Here is a 21,483-nt window from a genome sequence, read left to right as displayed (position 1 = left end):
AAGAAGAGGAAAGTCTTGTCTGTCTTTTTAGGGCAATCAGAATTTATTTAGATAGGTCAAGCCTAGAAGAGGTAAAGTTAACCTTTTGTTTTGTGGTTTTAGGAACCCCAGAATGTCTGTCAAAGGTGAAGTCTGGAAGAGGCAAAGTTAACCCTTTGTTTTGTGGTTTTATAAAAACTAGAATGCCTCTGTCAAAGGTTAGGGCTGGAAGAGGCAAAGTTAACCTTTTGTTTTGTGGTTTCAGAAAACCTAGAATGTCTGTGTCATAGGTTAAGCTTGGAAAAAGCAACCTTAACTTTTTGTTTTGTGGCTTTAGAAAACCTAGAGTGTTTTGTCAAAGGTTAAGCCTGAAAGAGGCAAATTTAACCTTCTGTTTTGTGGTTTAGAAACTAGAATGTCTTTGTCAAAGGACAAGATATTCTTTGTGATGTATTTGATTAGGCTAGTGCATGAGATACTAGCTCCATACCTTTATTGAAGGTAACTATTCATAATATAAGAGCAGTTGTGACTTCATTTAGTTTTATGACAGTCTGGTGCATGAGGATGTGATTAATATGGTGCAGCAGAAGTGCATTTCAGTTGTTGTTGCTCACCACCTTAAGTATGCAGAATCTCTTCTGAAAACTGTAAAGCCCTTAGTGTGCTACTGGTAGTGGGTAAATTCTTTTCCTGAACTAAAGAAAGAGCAATATTTTAGGCTCATTTAAATCTCAGGTTTGGATGTTTGGGGAACATAAAGGTACTTTAAGGAGTGTTCCTGTTTCATTCTGGCTGAATTGAAGCAGATATCTCCACAAAGCTGCTCTTTTCTGCACACATATAAGAGCCTTGCTCCCTAAATGGATTCCAACTTCTGACAGCAGTAGGATCCAGAAAGGCTTCCAGATCTGTTAAGACTGTTTTGGGTTTCATGCCTAAAACCTTTAGCTTGAAATGCTGAGTGGATTTTGTCTAGCTGCACTACACAACCATCCTTTTCTCAATGTGGGAATCAGCTATCTTAAACAGTAGGTAAGATTCATCCCAAATAATAAAAATTACCATAATGAAAGTAGGTAAGATTCATCCCAAATAATAAAAATTACCATAATGAAAGTAGGCTGTCAAGGAGAATTCTGACGCTAAAACATTTGAAACACACCTGGTGGAGAATAGGTGTACTAGACAGTCATTTGGGGTCAGCCATTCTATCTTCTTTTGTTTGAATGCCGACTTGCTTATTGGACTATCTTTAACAGTAGGTAAGTACTATCCAAATGATAAATTTTATTATGAAAATTTATATTTTTATAATAAAATTTATTTTTTAAATATTTTCCCCCACTGTTTTGTATCCCCCCACCTCTTCACTCGTGGGCGAAGAAAAACTGAATGAAAAACAATAAACACATGAACCAGAAGTTCATCTGGAAGGGATTGATCAATAGATGGTATAAAATAAGTGACCCCATTAATTTTTTTTTATTTGTCACTCACTATCACCCTCCAACTGACACAGGAAAAAATAAATAAAAAAATTTTATTTTGAAAATTTATATTTTGTACTTTTTGAGTAGGGCTTGACTGATCTTATTGCTGCCATTGCAGGGTAATTTAATTGCTTGCATCTGAAATTTTATATGCTTGAGGTGATGTGAAACTTTTATTCGTTGTTTCTGATTGAGTTTTTGCCATTTCCTTGTGCATTTGTTTGCCTTAGTAATTATGTAGGTGAGGCACTTTGCACTTGAACATTAATTACTCTAAATTTTTATTATCAGTTTGTAGTTATTTTATAACTTATAGAAATATTTCAATTTCCCAAGTTCAAGTTAGGTGTTTTAGATTGGTTTCATATTTGCTTAAACACATAGCTTTGTTGTTGTTAGCTTAAGATGGTCTACAGTATCATATTTATGTCACAACAGAAATCATGATGCCTTGTTTATAATAAGGCTTCATAAGAGCAACAGCTAAGCCAGGATTCCAAACCTGCTCTGGCAGATGTTAAAGTGGCCATGCACTTTAGTTGGCATGATTTGCATTGCAGCTGAAGGAGGTCGTCCTCCTAGGGGCCATTGGGTGACCCTGGCAAATACCTGTATTGTCTAGGCATGTGTGCCAAAGGCCTTGGTATGATAATTGCTGGTTTGGAAAATGGACAATCCCTTAGTGTGCCAGCTGTTGTTTGTATGAGTAGCCACAGAACAAATGTCATAACTTCTATCATAACATACATATGATATTCAATGCTATATATATGTGACTATTTTTGCAAAAAATGATTGGTAATATTAATTTGTTTTTATATTTCAGGTTGACTGAAAAGCTTGTATTTTCTGACAAAGCGCAGTGATGATAACACTGAAATCCCTCATTATTCATAGCAGACAGAGCTCATCAGTCATCATTGGCTTGTGCATTGGCATTGCTATAAGTATTATTCAGACACCCTTCATTGAAGATGACTGTACAAGATTTGACCAATTTAGCGGTAAATTGCAGAGACCTCCAGAAGTGATGGTACTGTTGAGGAAGACTATGAGCCCAAACTCATCATTGATAATAATTATAACAATGAAAATATACCTAAGTCATCAAAAGCCCAGAAGATCTTAAGACCTCGCTATTACTCCACAGAACTTGGAATAAGAGAGAAACTTCTGGTAGCGGTTATTTCTTCAAAGGAGACAATAGGTTCATTTGGTATTGCAATTAACAAAACTCTCCATCATCATGTTGACAAGCTGATATTTTCATTGATGGTATTGGATCACAGAAGCTTGGGCTAGATATTCCTGTAGTTGGTTTCAAGGATACAAAGCCACTCATTAAGATATTTAGAGTGTTCTCATATTTGAGTGAAAATTATTTAAATGAATATGACTATTTCTTGGTTGTCTCCGACCATACTTATGTCAATGGCAGAAAGATTTATGACATAGTGCAACACATTAGCATCAGTGAACATGTCCATATGGGAAAGTTAATGGAAAATCCTGAGTCCTTCTATTGCTCAGTTGGTAAGTTTTGATATCTTTGTTGTGCAAGAAAGCAGATAGTCTCTCTGAAATTTGCCATTGAAAAAGATGGTAACAGATGCTTTTATAGATTCGAAAGATTTAAAAATTTTGAATACTGGTTACACATAACTTGAGAACTTAAGGAAGTAAGAATGTATAAAAGAATGTGATAATTTTCGTTGATTTTCCCAAATTTATTTTTTACTCCAGATTCAGGCATCATTCTCAGTCATTCCATCCTGCAAGCAGTGATTAGTAAGCTGAACTGGTGCACTCGCAATACATATTCTGAAACCGATACAGATAATCTTGGCCGCTGTATTCTTCATGCAACAGATAAGCCCTGTTTCAGTAGCTTGCAGGTATGTATACTAATATTGATTAAAAATGGTATTTAAGGGCTGTCAGAGCATGAACTGAGTGTCCTAATGTGGATATTGTTTTTTTTTTTTTTTAACTAGCCATTGTTCTTCAGAAATGCCTTTTATGTTGGAGTATTCCTCAGTATGAGCTGGAATCAGTTGTTGGATTGTGGTAAGAAGGTAGTTAATTGATGGTAGGAGGGTGAGTGGGGGAAGACCTTCACTCATCTGCCATCACCAAGCAATTTTTCTTTGGCTGCTGTCAAGTGAGGATGTCTTGCTGTGCTACTGCTGTCTACCAAGTTAGAACTTAAAGTTTTATTGGGTGGTTGTTTATTTACCATGGATAAGCAATGTGAACAGCAGAGGTGTGACGGGCATGAACAGCCAGAACAACCAACTCAGGTTTAGCAGTTAATCCATGTTAACTTGTCATTTCAGGAAGAGCTTGTCTCACATGGGTGACTCCACCAGTGTTTGCTTTGGTGGCAACTGAAACTACGTTGGTCAGCCATAATGAACCCCAATGCTCATGCCATTAATGGGGAGGTAAGGGAGGACCTTGCTGAGTGGCAGGATGACAGGAACATCCTTTTAGGAGTTTCGTTGAATAAACCAGTTTTGTTTCTGTTCTCAGATGCATTGAAATTTGGGGGAGGAAGTGGCCCTTACATCGTAGGTGACTGGACAAGAAATGAACCCCATCTCCACATGAACATTTTGGAAATGCTAGCAGCACTGCTAGCCCTGCCAGCATTCCAAGATCATGTGATAAATCACTATGTAGTGGTTATGAGTGACAACATGAGTAACAACATGACCCAGTGTGTGAAGTAGTTGTGTGATTAGGCTATTTACCAGGACATGGAGCTGTCAGCCAGGGACATTCTGTGCGAGAGGATGTTTTGGCAGACCAGTTCAGAAAGGCAGGTAGGAGGGGCAGAGTGGTCCTTACATCTTTTTATGGGGGAGGCTGTTCGAGTTCTGAGGAATACTCTGTTGCCAGATACCTGGGGTCCCTGAAAGACTCCTTCCAGCACTCCTTGCACAGTCTGGATGTTTAAACTTTTCCTCCATTGAATGTGATCAAATGAATGATCAACTAGGTGTTGATGATCCATGGGCCTAGAATGACCCTGGTAACTCCTTTTTGACCCAAAACTGAGATTTCCCAATCTGCTGGCCTTCTTCGCAGGCTTCCAGAGAGATTCCCCATTGCCCACTCCCAACCAGGGGAAGTGGGTCATCTGTGATTGGTGTTGTATTAGGGGTGTCCTTTCCAATTGGAGCTTGTGTTCAGCAGTTTGTCATTGACCAGTATCAAGACAAGTTCTTCTCCGTGTTGAGCCAGCCCCTCAAACTGGTGGGTAAATATTTCTCTGATTCAGTAGAGCTTTTTATGCCTATAAGGGGCTTTTAGCAGTCTTGCCTTCCTCAGGGACTTTAGCCTCCGCAGCCTAACACAGGCTTCACGTGAGCCTATGAGGTAGGCCTCAAACCGAGATCTACCTCTCGAGACTGTCTTCCTGCTAGTCATGGCCTTGAGAAAGTGTATTGGCAAACAACACTGCCTTTCTTCTTGCCTGGCCTTGGAGGATAGGACATCTCTTGTTCATGTTTATTCTTTGTTTGGAAAGAAGACTCATAACCCATCAAGTTCTGACGAGGCTTAGAAGAAATTTTGATTTCCTCTCTCTGGGACCTTGCTGGTGGTCTGGATGAGAAGCCTTCATGCTTGGTTAGAGTCGTAAGATGCTATCTAAGTCGGGCCTAACCTCTGAGGCCAGAGTGTCAGTGGCTCTTTGCTAGTACTGGCAAGCACAATAAGTATGGTTTCTTGGAACACCATTTTTTTTTTCCTGGCATCATGCTGTAATCAAATTAGCTTATGATTTTCAGGTGAAGTAGATAGTTGTACAGTTTGGGCAAAAGGTAAAAAATGTCAGGGAGTGTGGATCCATCTCTGGCATTTTGAAGTAACTGTTTGGTAGCACAGGAAATGAAAGCATGTGTCTTATGCATCAGATCACCTTAACCTCATTCCACTTGAGGGATGTCTCTTACAGGTCCCTAGACACCTTCTCCCTTGGACCTGTGGTGGATGCTAAACAAGTTTTAAAATCACCACCAGGTCCTTTTGGACAGAAAAGCAGATTGCCTAAGGTAATCAGAGGGCATTGAATGGGTAGCCCTCAGCTTAGCAGACTTCAGAAAAATACAAATTACTTACTGGACTAATGTACTTGTCAGCTACATTATTACAGTCTGACCTCTTAAATGTGGCACTGCACGGTTCGGCAGCTACCATGATCCGGGACGATCTTGAATCAGCTGCCATTAGTTCTTGAGCGGCTAGGAGGGCAGTGCCATGGTTCAGTTTTTAGGTATTTTCAGATTTTAGAACTGAAGCTTGCTCGATTAGTACTCTAGCATAGTTAATTGCCAACAAAAACAGTATGTGAAACCAAAAACCAAAAATATACAGCATACAAAAGAACCATAATTTGCATATATACTTGTGCATCATCCGATCTTGTGCATTATCTGATCATTAAAATTTTGTCCAAAAACATGATTTCATCATACAGTATACATCGTGTATAATGCGAGATGTATTTTCAGTAGATACTAGGCGTCCCTTCTATGCCTGTCTCAGTTTCGCTAGGTTCCATTGATAATGCATATTATATCTGAGTTAGCTTTTAACCAATAAATAGGCCTAGAAGCAAAAGCTCATTAGGTTAAATGTGAATCTTCATACATTAAATTGGCCTTACCAACCTTGTGACTTGTTTAAGAACTCATTACTATTTCATATAATTAACATCCATTTAGTACTGCATACAAGACACTAGTATAAACAACGGCAGGTACTGAGATAAACAATTAAATCAAGAAACAGCTGTTTGTTGATATCCGTTACCGTAACTAACACGTTAATTAAAGGTTGTGTTACAATTGTCGACTTGTTAAAAATTTTGCTAATTTTCAGTGGTGACTTCCATAAGTTAAAATAAGGTAAATCTTTATTCATCCTTCATGCAATGGAGAGGAAAGTGTTATGAAAGTATGCCACTAAATTTATGGTTGTAGATGTGGCTGACGAAACAAGTAATGCGCAGTCCACAAAACATTTTGGAAAGGGCAAAGCCAACATCTAATACTGGCGAAATCACGCCTTTGCTTCATTTTATTTACTACATTTATAAATGAAGTTTCATTTTCAAACCCAGCTTTGATAATTTACAAAAAAAACAAATCTCTGAAATGCCTTTCATTTAACAACTAATGGCTGTGATGATGTTGGTAAAACTCAGTCAGCTGATGATTTTAAGACTGCAAACATAACCAGGATGCAAATTGCGCCTGATCTCTATGTTCATAAATTATACTGTAATACTAATAATATGACAATAATGCATGACGCGTAATTGCATACAGTATGTACAACAACATTTCTATTAAAATTATGATTATTCTTAATACAGCTGTATTATTTTACTTTTGCAAATGGATATCTGTCAGTGTAACAACCTAACTGGGGCCAATGGGCTCACAGAAGCAGCAGATTTTTAGGTTTTTGCTGAAAATGAAAACCAGAAAGGTTTAAAATGCCAGAAAACATTGAAAGGTGCCAGGAGATCAGAATTCGACAGTGCACTTATAAAGTGGTTTAGGCTCCAGCGTAGTGAAGGTGTAAATATTTCCAAGGAGATACACACGGAGCAGGCCAGAATTCCCTTAAGGAACTAAACCTAGTAAATGACAGCGATTATTCATAAACTTTGTTATGCTTTTGATAACAGAGCAGTATTTATGTGGATTTAGCTGGCAAGACTTTGTTTACATAGGGGTTTTTTTAGGGGTGATTTCTGTCATCCGGGATTTTCTGTAGTCTGGCAGTGGCCTGGTCCCAAGGATGCCGGTTTTTAGAGACATGACTGTATGATTATTTTTTATTTCTTGTCAAGCTACTATTTTAGATGTAACACAGTACTGTCTTGAAAATAAATCTCTTAAATATAATGTTAAATGTAAAGTACAGGTTAGTTAAGGTTAGAAATTATGTGGAAATGGTATTAGCTCGAAGGTATCTAGGAAATATTCATGTGCAGGTTATGATGTAGGGCCTTTGTTTCTAATTAGAAAGCCAGACCCCCAAAGCATCTGTTTAGTTGAAGTTCTATTGTAATTTATTTTTCTCCTAGGTATACAAACTAGAGCTTCAGACCATAATCCTATTTCAACCACCCCACTTAGTCCCAGATGCCAAGGTCAAAGCTCTAGGTTATAGCGAGTGAGTGGGAGTCTTTTCGAACTTACCCTCCTCCCACTAATCAGCTACCTTTTCACCAAATTCCAACAACCGATTCGAGGTCACACTGAAGAATACTTTTACTTAAAAAGCCCTGGTTTCCATACTCAGGAAAAATACAGGAAACATACTTAAAAAATATGTCATTTTGTACATATAACTTACCTGGTAATTATATATATAGCTGTAGTCTCTGACGTCACGGCAGAAAATTGAAAATCGCGGCAGCGCTAATGAATGGTCACGTGATACCCCTTCCCACCGCCCTCTACAGGTGAGTGAGAGGAACCATAACCCAAACTCTTCATATGTTTCTGCCGTGTGGTACCGGTAAGCCGGTGCAGCTTAGCAGAGAATTATCGCTGATTCTTTCGTTGGACATTGTTGGTGATGTACAATTGTTTGATTTGAATCTTTGGCAGACATTGTTTGTACTTAGCTTTTTTTCATCCCCGCTTCTTTATTTAGCATTATGTCGGACACTGGTCCCTCGGTGTATAGGTTTTGTAGCAAGGGCTGCAAAACTAGATTAGGAAAATTACCATTGACCCTCATTCTGTGTGTTCGGGGTGTAGAGGACAGGTTTGTTCAGTATTGTTAACCTGTGAAGAATGTAAGGATTTGTCAGGGGAAGAATGGAAGATTTTAAATGCTTATCTGAGAAGGCTTCAAAAGAGAAAGCTAGAAAAGCTTCAGCTAGGACTTCCTCTTTATCCTCCCGTGATAGTCAGGATGTATCTTTTTTGGTTATTAACCCTGATATTCCTTCTAACAAATCTCCTATCCCAGACCCGTTATTCCCGAACCCGATACCGTGGCCAGTCTTAAGACGCAGATGGATGCGCGTTTTAGTGTGATGCTTGCTGCCATGGAGCGGATGAGTAAGTCTTTGGTAGTAAGAAGTGCAGTGTCTTGTGATAGTGCAGTGGAGGAGCTGGCTGTTCGGCCCACTCATTCTCCTAGGCCTGGACCTCTGTCAAACTCCCAGCACCAGGGAGGAGGCAAGTCGAAAGCCCAAGGGAGGTGAGTGGGACCTGCCCCGAGCAGTTGGCCCCTCAAGCAGTCCTGTTGCTGCTTCCCAGGATGCAGATGTTAGCCATAGAAAAGGCACATCAAGGAGGTGTATGTCTTCGAGTATGTCGAGTGAGGATTCGCCTAAGAGAGGTTGGCGCCGTAAAGATGTCTCGAGACCATTCAAGAGGTCTAGAGGTCTAGGTTGGCATCTCCTTTGGCAGTTCCCAAGAAAAAAGTGGCGCTTCAAGATCAACCTCCTTCGTGTAGTTTTTGGGAGGAGCCCGAATGTTTTTCGCATTCCGTCGATTCGGGAGACGAGAGGCATGTGTTGGAAGCGCAGAGACGCTTGCGTAAGAAGAGAGTGGTGTCGTCTTCGCCTGTTGTTGCTGCTTCTGGCGTGATTGCTGCATCTAGCTCCACGCGCCATGCGCCATCCTTCGTTTCGCCTGGCTCATCACGCCATACGCCACCCTACGATCCTCCTGGCGCCATGCGCCAAAAATTGTTTCTCCTGGTGACTCTCGTCAAGCTCCAACACCTGCGGTCTCCGTGCCTCGTTCAGTTCTGCATTTTCCTTCTTCCTACGAGCGATCCTGTGCTGCATTCTCCTCGGAAGACGAATCTTCCTCCATCTAGATCCTTGGCTCTTTCTCCGATTTCTTGTGGTGATGTTGCTTCGGAATCGGAGGTGGAGGTACAACCAGAGAAAGAGAAGCCTTTATCGAGCTATAAGCAACTGCTTCAGTATTTTGTGGAGAATTTTCCGTTCCTTTTCACCAGTATCCCCAGCTTCTCCGAATCTCAATACGCTCGTGATAATAGGACAGACACTTCGCTGGCTACCAAATTAGTTCTTTCTATTTCGGCCAAGAAAGGATTGAAGAAAATGGAGGAGTGGCTTGCAGAGAAGAGGGAACAAGGGAAGACTGTGTTTTGTTTTCCCCCTTCAAATTGTCGTCTCGTCGTGGTGGTTGGTACGAGACTGGAGAATCTTTCTCGTTGGGAGTAGCTGCCTCCTCCCAAGGAGATTTCTCTAGTTTGGTAGATGCTCTTAATTCAGCCAAAGTATTCTTTTCTACATCGGAATTTGATCACCTCTGCAAGAATGCTTTTAAGATTTTGGAAGTTATAAGTTTCCTCGATTGGTCGGTTGGAGCTCTTGGAAGGAAACTAAAAGCTTGCGCCCTTCAGGACGATCAGTTCGCTTCCCTGTCCAACGTGTTAGCTTGCATCGACAGGAGCATTAGAGATGCGGCTATGGAACTCTCTTCCGTGATTACGTTAGGTATTCTCAAGAAACGTGAACTATGGTGTTCTTTCACCACTAAAGGTGTCTCTCGGTCCCAGAAGTCAGTTTTGTTGTTCGCTCCTTTAGATAGGAAACATCTTTTCCCGAGGGAAATAGTATCTGAGATCGCTTCGACTCTTCAACAGAGGGCAACTCAAGACTTGCTGGCACAGTCCACCAAGAAGCCTAAACCGTTGCCTTCAACAGTTGCTCGCCCGACAACGTCGACGGAGAAATCTCAAGGTCGGCCCTTTCGTGGAAGAGCCCCTGCTAAATCGTTTCCCAGATCGAGAGGGAGAGGTCGTTTTGTACCTAAAGCGATCAAACCCTCCGACAAGAAGTGAGAGCGCCTCCCTTCACTCACCAGTAGGAGCCAGACTGTCAGCTTTCTGGACAGTCTGGGAAGAAAGGGGAGCAGAACCTTGGACAGTCTCGGTTTTAAAGGAAGGCTATTCAATTCCATTCTTGAAGGACCCTCCTTTGTCCAGGGAACCAGTGGTCTTAACGGCTTATTCTCTAGACTCAGAGAAATGTTGTGCTCTAGAGAAAGAAGTGTCAGCTTTGCTAGAGAAAGAAGCAATAGAGAAAGTTCTCCCCCTTTCTCCCCAGGATTTTACAATCGTCTCTTTGTAGTACCAAAGGCGCCAGGAGGCTGGAGGCCAGTTCTAGATGTGAGCGCTGAACCTGTTTGTCAAGAAGACAAAGTTTGTGATGGAAACCACTCAATCAATGCTGTCATCCCTTCTTCCAGGAGATTGGATGGTATCCATCGACCTCCAGGATGCGTATTTCCACATCCCGATCCATCCTGCTTGAGGAAGTTCCTTCGCTTTGTGTTCAAGGGGGCTAAGTGTTTCAGTTCAGAGGAATGTGCTTGCCTCTCGACGGCCCCCCAGGTTTTCACCAGAGTTTTGTCATCAGTGGCGAAGTGGCTACATCTGTTGGGGATCAGAACAGTTTTTTATTTAGACGATTGGCTCCTGCGTGCGAAGACGAAGGAAAGGTGTGTGAAGGATTTGGAAAAGACTCTTCATCTAACCGAAGAACTGGGACTTCTGGTAAATTGGCAGAAGTCACATCTGGTGCCATCTCAAGAATTAGTCTATTTGGGAGTTCAGATGAACTCAGTAGTTTTTCAGGCTTCTCTGTCGGTGGAGAGGGTAGAGTCGTGCCTGTTGAAAGTGCGAGATTTTCTGAAGAAGACCCAATGCTCGACCAACGAGTGGATGAGCCTTCTGGGGAAGTTGTCTTCCATGAGAACCGTTTGTGAGTTTGGGGAGACTACATCTAAGGCCCCTTCAGTTCTTTTTAAGAGAAGTCTGGGACAGGAAGAAGAGCCCGGACTCGTTTGTTTTTCAAATCTCAGAGGAGATAAAGGCAGACCTCAGTTGGTGGAACTCTCCAGAGAAACTTCAGGAAGGAATTTCACTGTTCCCAAAGAACCCCAACCTCATCTTGTGTGCAGACGCTTCAGATCTAGGATGGGGAGCCACGTTAGGCAAGTTGGAAACAGCAGGCCGATGGAAGGAGAACAACTTCGTGGCACATCAATCTGAAGGAATTAAAGGCCATTCATTTAGCCCTTTTAGAATTTTCAAGGTGGTAAGGAACCAGGCAGTGATTGTCCAATCAGACAATACAACAGCTCTCGCATACATAAAAAAAGCAAGGAGGGACCCACTCATTCTCGCTATACCTGGTAGCGAGAGATCTTCTGTTATGGGCAAAACGAACCAAACGACGTTGATGACAAGGTTCATTCCAGGAAAGCTCAATGTGAGGGCAGACGAGGCTAAGCAGGAGCTTTCAAGTACTCTCAACAGAGTGGATCTTAAATCAAGAAGTTTGCCTCCAACTGTGGAATCTATGGGGTCGTCCTCTCATAGATCTGTTTGCCACCAAGAAGACAACTCAACTGCCTCTTTATTGCTCTCGAGTGCCGGACGAGGGGGCAGTCTTCGTGGATGCAATGCTGATGGACTGGTCAGGTCTGGACCTTTACGCCTTTCCTCCGTTCAAGATGTTGAGAGCAGTTCTAACAAAATGTTGTCCCACAAGGGCGTGCGTATGACGCTGGTTGCTCCGTTTTGGCCAGCAAGGAATGGTTCCTGGACTTGATAAGTCTTCTCGTAGACTTCCGAGGCTTTTACCACCGAGAGTAGATCTACTCAGACAGCCTCACTTCCAAGATTTCACGGAGGTCTATCCGCTCTTCAGCTAACTGCGTTCAGACTGTCGAACGTTGCCTCAGAGCTAGAGGTTTTTGAGGAAGGTCTCTAGAGCCATCGCTAGAGCTCGCAGACAGTCCTCCACAGCAGTTTATCAAGCTAAGTGGTCAGTCTTCAGAGAGTGGTGTAGGAAGACTGGCACATCATCTTCTAAGACCACTTTAGAAGAGATCGCAGACTTCCTCCTGTATCTTAGTGTGGATAGGAAGCTGTCTTAAATAAATCGATCAAGGGCTACAGAGCAATGCTTTTACGACAGTCTTTAGGCATAAGGGCCTGGATATTTCAAATGATAAGGACTTGTCAGATCTTATCAGATCGTTTGAAACATCCAAGAATTCCAGAGAGAGATTGGTTTCCTGGAATTTAGATGTGGTCTTGAAATGGCTTGTGGGCAGTAAGTTTGAGCCATTATCGTCTTGCTCTTTCAGAGACCTTACTGAGGAAGACAATCTTCTTGGTAGCTTTGGCTACAGCAAGGAGAGTCAGTGAGTTGCACGCCCTAGATAAGAGAATTGGGTTTTCTAGGGTAAGGCAGTCTGTTCTTCATTGTTGAGTTTTTGGCAAAGAATGAGACTCCGTCTAAGCCTTGGCCGAGATCCTTTTCGATCCCTGGTCTCTCGGATTTGGTGGGACCAGATGAAGAAGAAAGACTTTTATGCCCAGTAAGAGCATTAAAAGTATATTTCAAAGGACTCAAGCAGTGAGAGGTCCTTCTCCTAATCTTTGGTGTTCTGTGAGGGATCCGAGTAGGCCTCTTTTCAAGAATGCTCTTTCCTTCTTTTTGAGAGACCTGATTGTAGAAGCTCACAACCAGGTAGAAGATGTGCACCTTCAAATTTCTAAAGTTAAAGCACATGAGGTGAGAGCGGTCTCAACCTCGTTGGCATATAGGAGGAATCTTTCCTTAGATTCAATTATTCAAGCTACATTTTGGAAATGTAAGTCAGTGTTTGCATCTCATTATTTGAGAGAGATTGAGACAATATATGATGGATGCAGTACGTTGGGACCGTTTGTGGTGACTGGCACGGTGTTGGGTAAGGGAATAAAGGAAGTCGATCCTTCCTTGTGATGCTTTCTCTTGCTTAAGGTTAGTGTTGTTGTTTTCTGGGATGTCTGGGGGTACATTGTGGCTAGGAGTACCCAACAGTCTTACATTTTGGGTAATATTTTTAAGGTACAGGTTATTGGTGACACCCCTTGTTCTATGTGGTTTTTCGTGTACTGCGCCTGGGCAGGGGCATTTATTTGGTTGGTTATCATGCATAGTCCACGGTGAGCCCTCGACTGGCATGTAGCCCTCTAGCACTTAACCCTCAGGTCTATATACCTAGTTGGTGCAAGTTGAGGATAGCAGATTAAGAGGCAGTATCCATCAAATCAGCTACCTCAACAGGTAAGAACCATCATTGTGTTTTTATTTTCACAATTGTCTAGACTTTTTCATATTAGCTGCCATGGCCCACCTCCATCAAGGTGCCAATCAGCTATATATATAATTACCAGGTAAGTTATATGTACAAAAATGTATTTTTATAATAAAATGAGGTTTTGTACATACTTACCTGGTAATTATATAATCAAAGCCCACCCTCCTCCCCTCTCATGGGCAGGTATGGCATAAACATATGAAGAGTTTGGGTTATGGTTCCTCTCACTCACCTGTAGAGGGCGGTGGGAAGGGGTATCACATGACCATTCATTAGCGCTGCCGCGATTTTCAATTTTTTGCCGTGACGTCAGAGACTACAGCTATATATATAATTACCAGGTAAGTATGTACAAAACCTCATTTTATTATAAAAATACATTTTTATATTAGTCTTTGTCTTTATCATATTCCGTATTTAAATAATCATGTGCATTGTCAGTTTATTTTACAAAGATTGCATCTCTCTTGAATAATTACCATTCCTTGTGCAGGGACAACAATATGTCAGTTATCGACTGAGAGATGATGCAGAAGTTGAAAGTCACCTCCAATTGATAGGGACAAGCTCTCTAGTCAGGGAAGCTGCAACAGTCTCCAATGTAGCAGAAGCCTCAGATATGTACATTCTTCATAAGTTTTATTTGCAGGTAAGTGTTAGTAAATTTCCTCTTAACTTAGGATTGAAAGACAGCTTGTGGTAATATTTGTTTCTTGATAGTTCAGTGATTTAATGTACAGTATTTTACCAAGTGCTGAGAAATAGTATGAGTGTGTTTATCATTTCCTTCATAATATCATTTTAATGCAGTATGCCAGCTGTGGTTCGGTGCAACATCACCTAATGAAGTGAATCAGTTCTTTACCAAATAGCTGTTTCCACAGCAAAACTGTGTGCAGTGAATTCAGCACTTGAATTTTTTGAAAATATGCCACAAAAAAGTTTTTTTTTTTAAATTTTCAATGATTAGAAGTGCTATTATTGTCTTTTAAAATGATTTCCTAAACATCTCATGTACAACAAACCAAGATTACTTTTGAAAAGTTATATGAAGCCAGCATGAATGCTGAAATAAGTTGAATCCTGCCCATATGGTCATGAAGGGATGTAAGGTAACAGACTTCCTGTCAGTTTCTTTTTCATGGAATAAAATTAGTTGTGGTATAAGTTTGAAGATGAATAATTGTAATTTTTTTCCATTATGTTTAAAATGAAAAAGGAGACAAAACTACCATAAACTCAGAATGATGCCATTTGCTATTGAACTGATGACTTATCCATATAGGTCAGTTAACCCTTTAACGCCGACTGGACGTATTTTACGTCGACAAAAGTTGTCTGTCGGGTGCCAAGTGGACGTAAAATACGTCGACTACAAAAATTTTTTTTAAAATATTCGCGGAAAAATACTTATAGGCCTCGTTTGCGAAAAATTTTAAATCACACGCCTTGAGGGATGCTGGGAGTTCACGGATCACGCTGTTGTTTTGTTTACAAGTGTGACCCAGCTGCACATGCGCGAATTTCTTTCTTATCCCAAAAGAAAGCACCAGCTAACTCTGCTGAAAATCTCAGAAATTCTTTAGTCACTTTGTTGTAATTTTTGCACCATTTTCTATTAGCCTTTACATAGAGTTTTATATATGAAAATGTGCACAATTTCATGTAGAATACAACAAAAAAATAACTCATGGTTATAGCTTTTATCAATTTTGACATATTTTCATATAAATCACGATGTGCCAAAATTTCAACCTTTGATCAACTTTGACTCAACCGAAATGGTCGAAAAATGCAATTGTAAGCTAAAACTCTTACATTCTAGTAATATTCAATCATTTACCTTCATTTTGCAATAAACTAGAAGTCTCTAGCACAATATTTCGATTTATGGTGAATTTTTTAAAAAAACTTTTTCCTTACGTCCTCTCTAACTGCTGAAAATCTTGTAAGAGCCTGACGCCTTCTCTTCCAAACACGTGTGTGTTCGTGTGTTCTTCGTCCATCGGAGTGGACAAGACAACAAGAGCATCTCATTTTCTTTCCCTAAAGGAACGCGATTTCAACCATACAATATTTCCATCTGTTTCTCCTTAACCATTGTTGTCTTGATGTATGTTCAATCACCACTACTTGCATTGCCATGCAAGCATTCTAATCATGTGCTCATAATGTTCCAACGAATCCTTTGTATCAAACTGTGTGTATGTTTCTGTTTGGGAAGACGCCAAACATCTCGCCACTCGGATGGACGACGAACACACGAACACACACGTGTTTGGAAGAGACGGCGTCAGGCTCTTACAATCTCAGAAATTCTTTAGTCACTTTGTCGTAATTTTTGCACAGTTTTATATTAGCCATTACATAAAGTTTTATATATTAAATTGTGTGCAATTTCATGTAGAATACAACGAAAAATAACTCATGGTTGTAGCTTTTATCAGTTTTGAAATGTATTCATATAAATCACGATAAATGCCAAAATTTCAACCCTTGGTCAACTTTGACTTGACCGAAATGGTAGAAAAATGCAATTGTAAGCTAAAACTTACATCCTAGTGATATTCAATCATTTGCTTCATTTTGCAACAAACAGGAAATCTCTAGCACAATATTTTGATTTATGGTAAATTTTTTAAATAAACTTTTTCCTTAGATCCATGCACGCTAACTCTGCTGAAAATCTCAGAAATTCTTTAGTCACTTTGTCGTAATTTTTGCACCATTTTATATTAGCCGTTACATAAAGTTTTATATATGAAAATGTGTGCAATTTCATGTAGAATGCAGCAAAAAATGACTCATGCTTCTAGCTTTTATCAGTTTTGAAATATTTTCATAAAAATCACGATGTGCCAAAATTTCAACCTTCGGTCAATTTTGACTCGATTGAAATGGTCGAAAAATGCAATTGTAAGTTAAAACTCTTACAGTCTAGTAATAGTCAATCATTCACCTTCATTTTGCAACAAACAAGAAGTCTCTAGCACAATATTTCGATTTATGCTGAATTTTTTAAAAACCTTTTTCCTTACCTCCGCGCTCGCTAACTCTGCTGAAAATCTCAAAATTTCTTTAGTCACTTTGTTGTAATTTTTGCACCATTTTATATTAGCTGTTACATAAAGTTTTATATATTAAAATGTGCACAATTTCATGTAGAATGCAGCAAAAAATGACTCATGCTTGTAGCTTTTGTCAGTTTTGAAATATTTTCATGTAAATCATGATAAGTGTCAAAATTTCAACCTTCGGTCAACTTTGACTCGACCGAAATGGTCGAAAAATGCAATTGTAAGCTAAAACTCTTACATTCTAGTAATATTCAATCATTTACCTTCATTTTGCAACAAACGGGAAGTCTCTAGCACAATATTTCGATTTATGGTGAATTTTTGAAAAAAAAATTTTTTACGTCCACACGTTACGAATTCATGCATCATTTTGTGATAATATTTTCTCTGTGTTGCTTTGATCATTTTGCAATTTGTTTTATACCAAAATCATCGCAATTTAGTGTACAATACAAAAAAAAAAATAGCTCATTAGCTTTAACCGTTTTGCTCACAGCACGATTTGTATAAAATTATATATGAAATTTTTTTTCGCGCTGTCATATATTCCAATATTTATATATGATATTTTTTTTCCTTTCTGATGGTTGCATACTAAACTTCAGGCAATGAGAAAAAAAGGAGCCAAAAATGAACTCTTAATCTTAAACTAAGCGTGCTGTGATTTTTGAAAAAACTTTCTTTCCGCTTTCAGCGCTAACTCCCAAACCCCGCATGACATACGGCAAACACTTTTGTAAATAGAGGCTCAGCGTTTAAGGGTTAAAGCGATAAACAATGTGACTTATGAGTGTTCAGTGCTGTTGTGCTGTACTTTAACCCAATAACAATTGCAAAAGCTCAATCTCTGTCTTTCTCTCTCTTCCCCTCTCTTGCTTTATCATTTTCATTTATTTTTAATAATTTTTGGTTTTTTGCTATTGTATGGATTGAAAGTTGTATGACAAAACACCAAGAAACAAGAAAATAAATGATAAGGGAGAAAGGGAAGGTAGATGTGTGTATTTGTGTGAGTATGTATTCATCTGTGTGCATACAGTATGTTTGTATGTAGGGAGTTTCTTAGCATAGTATCAAATTCTCTCTCTCTCTCTCTCTCTCTCTCTCTCTCTCTCTCTCTCTCTCTCTCTCTCTCTCTCTCTCTCTCTCTCTCTCTCTCTCTCTGTCTATGCATTGTGCATGATTATTTTATTGCAAGTTACAGTGATATCCTTGGATAAAATGTGAAAAAACATAAACATTAAATAAAGTAAAAGCTCTAAAGAAGTCAAATGCCTGTCTACCCCTCTCCACCCATCCCGCACAGCATTCTCACTTCCTCTTTGCCCGAGAAACTCCTTTCCAGACAGCAACCTACCCCCTCAGTAACTCTTTGTCTGTATGCTTATTCTCCAAGCAGTGTTACTAACACTTTCTCCCGCCCTCCCCACAGTGAAACTTTTTCTTCATCCCAAAACCCATTCTCAGCCTGTTTACAAGTGTAAGCAGTGTTACTAAGATTCCTTAGACATGTGCAGTGTTGCCAACCATTGGACTGTGGTTTTTTCAATTTTTATGAAATTTATATACTGTATATGTACAGGCAGTCCTCGGTTATTGGTGGGGGTTCCGTTCTTGGGGCGTGATGATAACCGAAAATCACCACTAACTGAAAATCTGCGATTTCTGGCGATTTTCGGGGCTTATCGGCGCCTAAAAGCCCCGATTTTTGGTTATTGGCTCCTCTGTTAGGTATGTATCGGCACCAATACCCAATTATTGGCGCCGATAGCGGAAATCGGCGATTTTCGGTGCCGAAAATTGCCGATTTTTGTCGCTAGACAAGCCCCGTAAAACTGGATCGCCATTAACCGAGCCCGCTGTTAACCAGGGACTGCCTATACAGTATTATCCATATCTCTTTGGTCCTTGGGGGCTGGTTACATGCAGATAATATCGAGTTCAGGATAATGTGAATGTGGATAATCGAGGGATCGCTGTACAGTATTTATGATTAATTTTATTTTAAATTTTTTATAGATATGTCATTCACATCAATGGAATCTCAAAGAGTGAACTCTGCATGATGTTATTTGACATCAACAGAATCTTGAAGGGTCAAATAGTATTTATTGTATTATATTGATAAAGCACAGTGATTCCAAATGGCAGATGAGCTAGTTTGAGAGAATTCAGTCACAAATGTTTGCATGCTTCCACCAGTATTGTATTTATGTGTATCTGAGTATTTTAGTGTAAAACAGTTGATTTTGGTAAAATTCTCCCAGTTTTTATGTGGTTTTCAATCAGTTATAAGTACAGTACAGTAATTGATTTTGCATGTTTAATTTTTTGTGTATATATTTGCTTAATTTTTTTTTCTTGCAGGAGGAACTGAAACGGATCGATTCCAGTATTTCAAAAGCAAGAAATGAAATTTCAAGAGTAAGGCCATATTCACCTAGAAAGAAAGCTGAAGAAACTTGGCCAGTTGGATCAGCACCAGCTCACAGGCCTGCAACGAGGTTAGGGATTACAGTAATTTTTTTTGTCTGTTAAGAGCAATGAGATTTTCATAAATGGCTTGTATTTGGAATGAGTTTTGAGATTCCAGCTGGTTTGATAAAGACAAAGAAATAGATATATATAATTAAAAGCAGTTATCTTTAAGAAAAAAACATCAGATATTTCAGAAATGTTTTGAACATAAATGTGTTCATACAAATTTTGAAGTATTTAACTGTTTTCATATACAATAGCTCACCGAGATAACAGATTAAAGCGTCCGAGCCTACCCTGCTATATAAGGAACACCGATATATCATTGTATATATATGTGAATGCATGTTTTTGCTATGAAGTACAGGTGTATTCATACCTTGTACCCCTTAAACTATTGTAAAACACTTGTAATTGCTTATTTTAACAGTTCACTTCCTAATTTAATAGTTCAAACAAAAACATATCATAAATTATCATATTAAAACAATTTAATATCAGTTCAAACAAAAATACACCCCAAACCATCACCCCAAAAAACCCAGTCATCTTAGATTACCCTCCTAAAATTGTTACTCTCAAGTATATACACCCTAAAGTGCTTATAACAATGATTTACTCATTTTAAAATAATATTAATGAAAACACAGCACAATATCTATAAAGTGTGTAATACAAATTAAATAAATGTCTTACAGGAGTGTGACAACTAATTGAGTTAGTTGTTTTTTCTCATAGTATTGAAATGTTCCGCTTTCTTTTTTGCTATAAAGTACATTTATATAAACAAACAGTACCTGTAAAGTAAGATAAAAGCCTTATTATTAACCTGTTGAGTGTCACTGGCAGCATATCTTGGTCAGCTGCACGCCATATCACAACGCCTTCAACGGAGTAACACATCTAACACATCCTACCTCTTTCAAGGATGGTATGCTACAGAATTTGGAGTCAAAATGCTTTTCCCTCTTATACAAATTGTAGGAACGTCAGCTGGTAACACTGTGAGCTAAATTACTGGTGCAGGCAGTCCCCAGTTATCGGCAAGGGTTCCGATCTGAGGGTATGAGCCTAACCGAAAATCGGCAATTTTCGGCACTTTTTTTTGTGATTTTTGGGGCTTATTGGCGCGGAAAAGTGCCGATTTTTGGTTATCAGCGCCTCTGTTAGGTATGTATTGGCGCCAGTACCCAATTATCGGCATTGATAAGCGGAAATCAGCAATTTTCGGCGCTGAAAATTGCTGAATTTCGTTGCTAGACAAGCTCAGTAAAACCGGATCGCCATTAACACTTAAACGCCGAGGGTCTATTTACAAAAGTGTCTCCCGTATACTGGCGGGGTTTGAGAATTAGCGACGAAGCGGAAAGAAAGTTTTTTTTAAAAGATGATAGCACGCTTAGTTTTTAAGATTAAGAGTTCATTTTTGGCTCCTTTTTTTTCATTGCCTGAAGTTTAGTATGCAACCATCAGAAATGAAAAAAAATATCTTTATCATACATAAATATTGGAATATATGACATCACAAAAAAAATTTCATACATAATTGTATACAAATCGCGCTGTGAGCAAAACGGTTAAAGCTAATGAGTTTTTTTTTTCCGTTGTATTGTACACTAAATTGCAATGATTATGGTATACTGTATAACAAATTGTAAAACGATCAAAGCAACACAGAGAAAATATTATCACAAAATGATGCATGAATTTGTAACGCGCGGACGTAAAAAAAAGTTTTTTCAAAAATTCACCATAAATCAAAATATTGTGCTAGAGACTTCCCGTTTGTTGCAAAATGAAGGTAAATGATTGAATATTACTAAAATGTAAGAGTTTTAGCTTACCATTGCATTTTTTTACCATTTCGGTCGCGTCAAATTTGACCAAAGGTTGAAATTTTGGCACTTATTGTGATTTATATGAAAATATTTCAAAACTGATGAAAGCTACAACCATGAGTTATATTTTGTTGTATTCTACATGAAATTGCATACATTTTCATATATAAAACTTTATGTAACGGCTAACAGAAAACAGTGCAAAAATGACGACAAAGTGACTAAAAAATTTCTGAGATTTTCAGCAGAGTTAGCGTGCGCAGATGTAAGGAAAATGTTTTTTTAAAAAATTCACCGTAAATCGAAATATTGTGCTAGAGACTTACCGTTTGTTGCAAAATGAAGGTAAATGATTGAATATTACTAGAATGTAAGAGTTTTAGCTTACAATTGCATTTTTCAACCATTTCGGTTGAGTCAAAGTTGACCGAAGGTTGAAATTTTG

The 21,483-nt window shown here is 39.2% G+C and overlaps 1 protein-coding gene and 1 pseudogene across 1 annotated transcript in view; both read left to right on the top strand.

Moving 5' to 3' along the window:
• The window catches only part of LOC136831120 (chondroitin sulfate glucuronyltransferase-like), a 106,630-nt pseudogene extending 104,327 nt beyond the window's left edge, over nucleotides 1-2,303 (top strand).
• LOC136831457 (chondroitin sulfate glucuronyltransferase-like) overlaps nucleotides 2,299-21,483 on the top strand; it is a 102,907-nt gene continuing 83,722 nt past the window's right edge. Inside the window, 6 exon segments of the mRNA XM_067091934.1 lie at nucleotides 2,299-2,487; nucleotides 2,490-2,733; nucleotides 2,736-3,005; nucleotides 3,216-3,367; nucleotides 14,139-14,294; nucleotides 19,090-19,226. Coding sequence (XP_066948035.1) covers nucleotides 2,338-2,487; nucleotides 2,490-2,733; nucleotides 2,736-3,005; nucleotides 3,216-3,367; nucleotides 14,139-14,294; nucleotides 19,090-19,226 — 1,109 coding nt within the window. The 5' untranslated portion in view covers nucleotides 2,299-2,337.

The sequence above is a fragment of the Macrobrachium rosenbergii genome, chromosome 48 (assembly GCF_040412425.1).
Source record: "Macrobrachium rosenbergii isolate ZJJX-2024 chromosome 48, ASM4041242v1, whole genome shotgun sequence".
NCBI classification, from domain to species: Eukaryota; Metazoa; Arthropoda; class Malacostraca; order Decapoda; family Palaemonidae; genus Macrobrachium; species Macrobrachium rosenbergii.
This window is presented reverse-complemented; position numbering and strand designations above follow the sequence as displayed.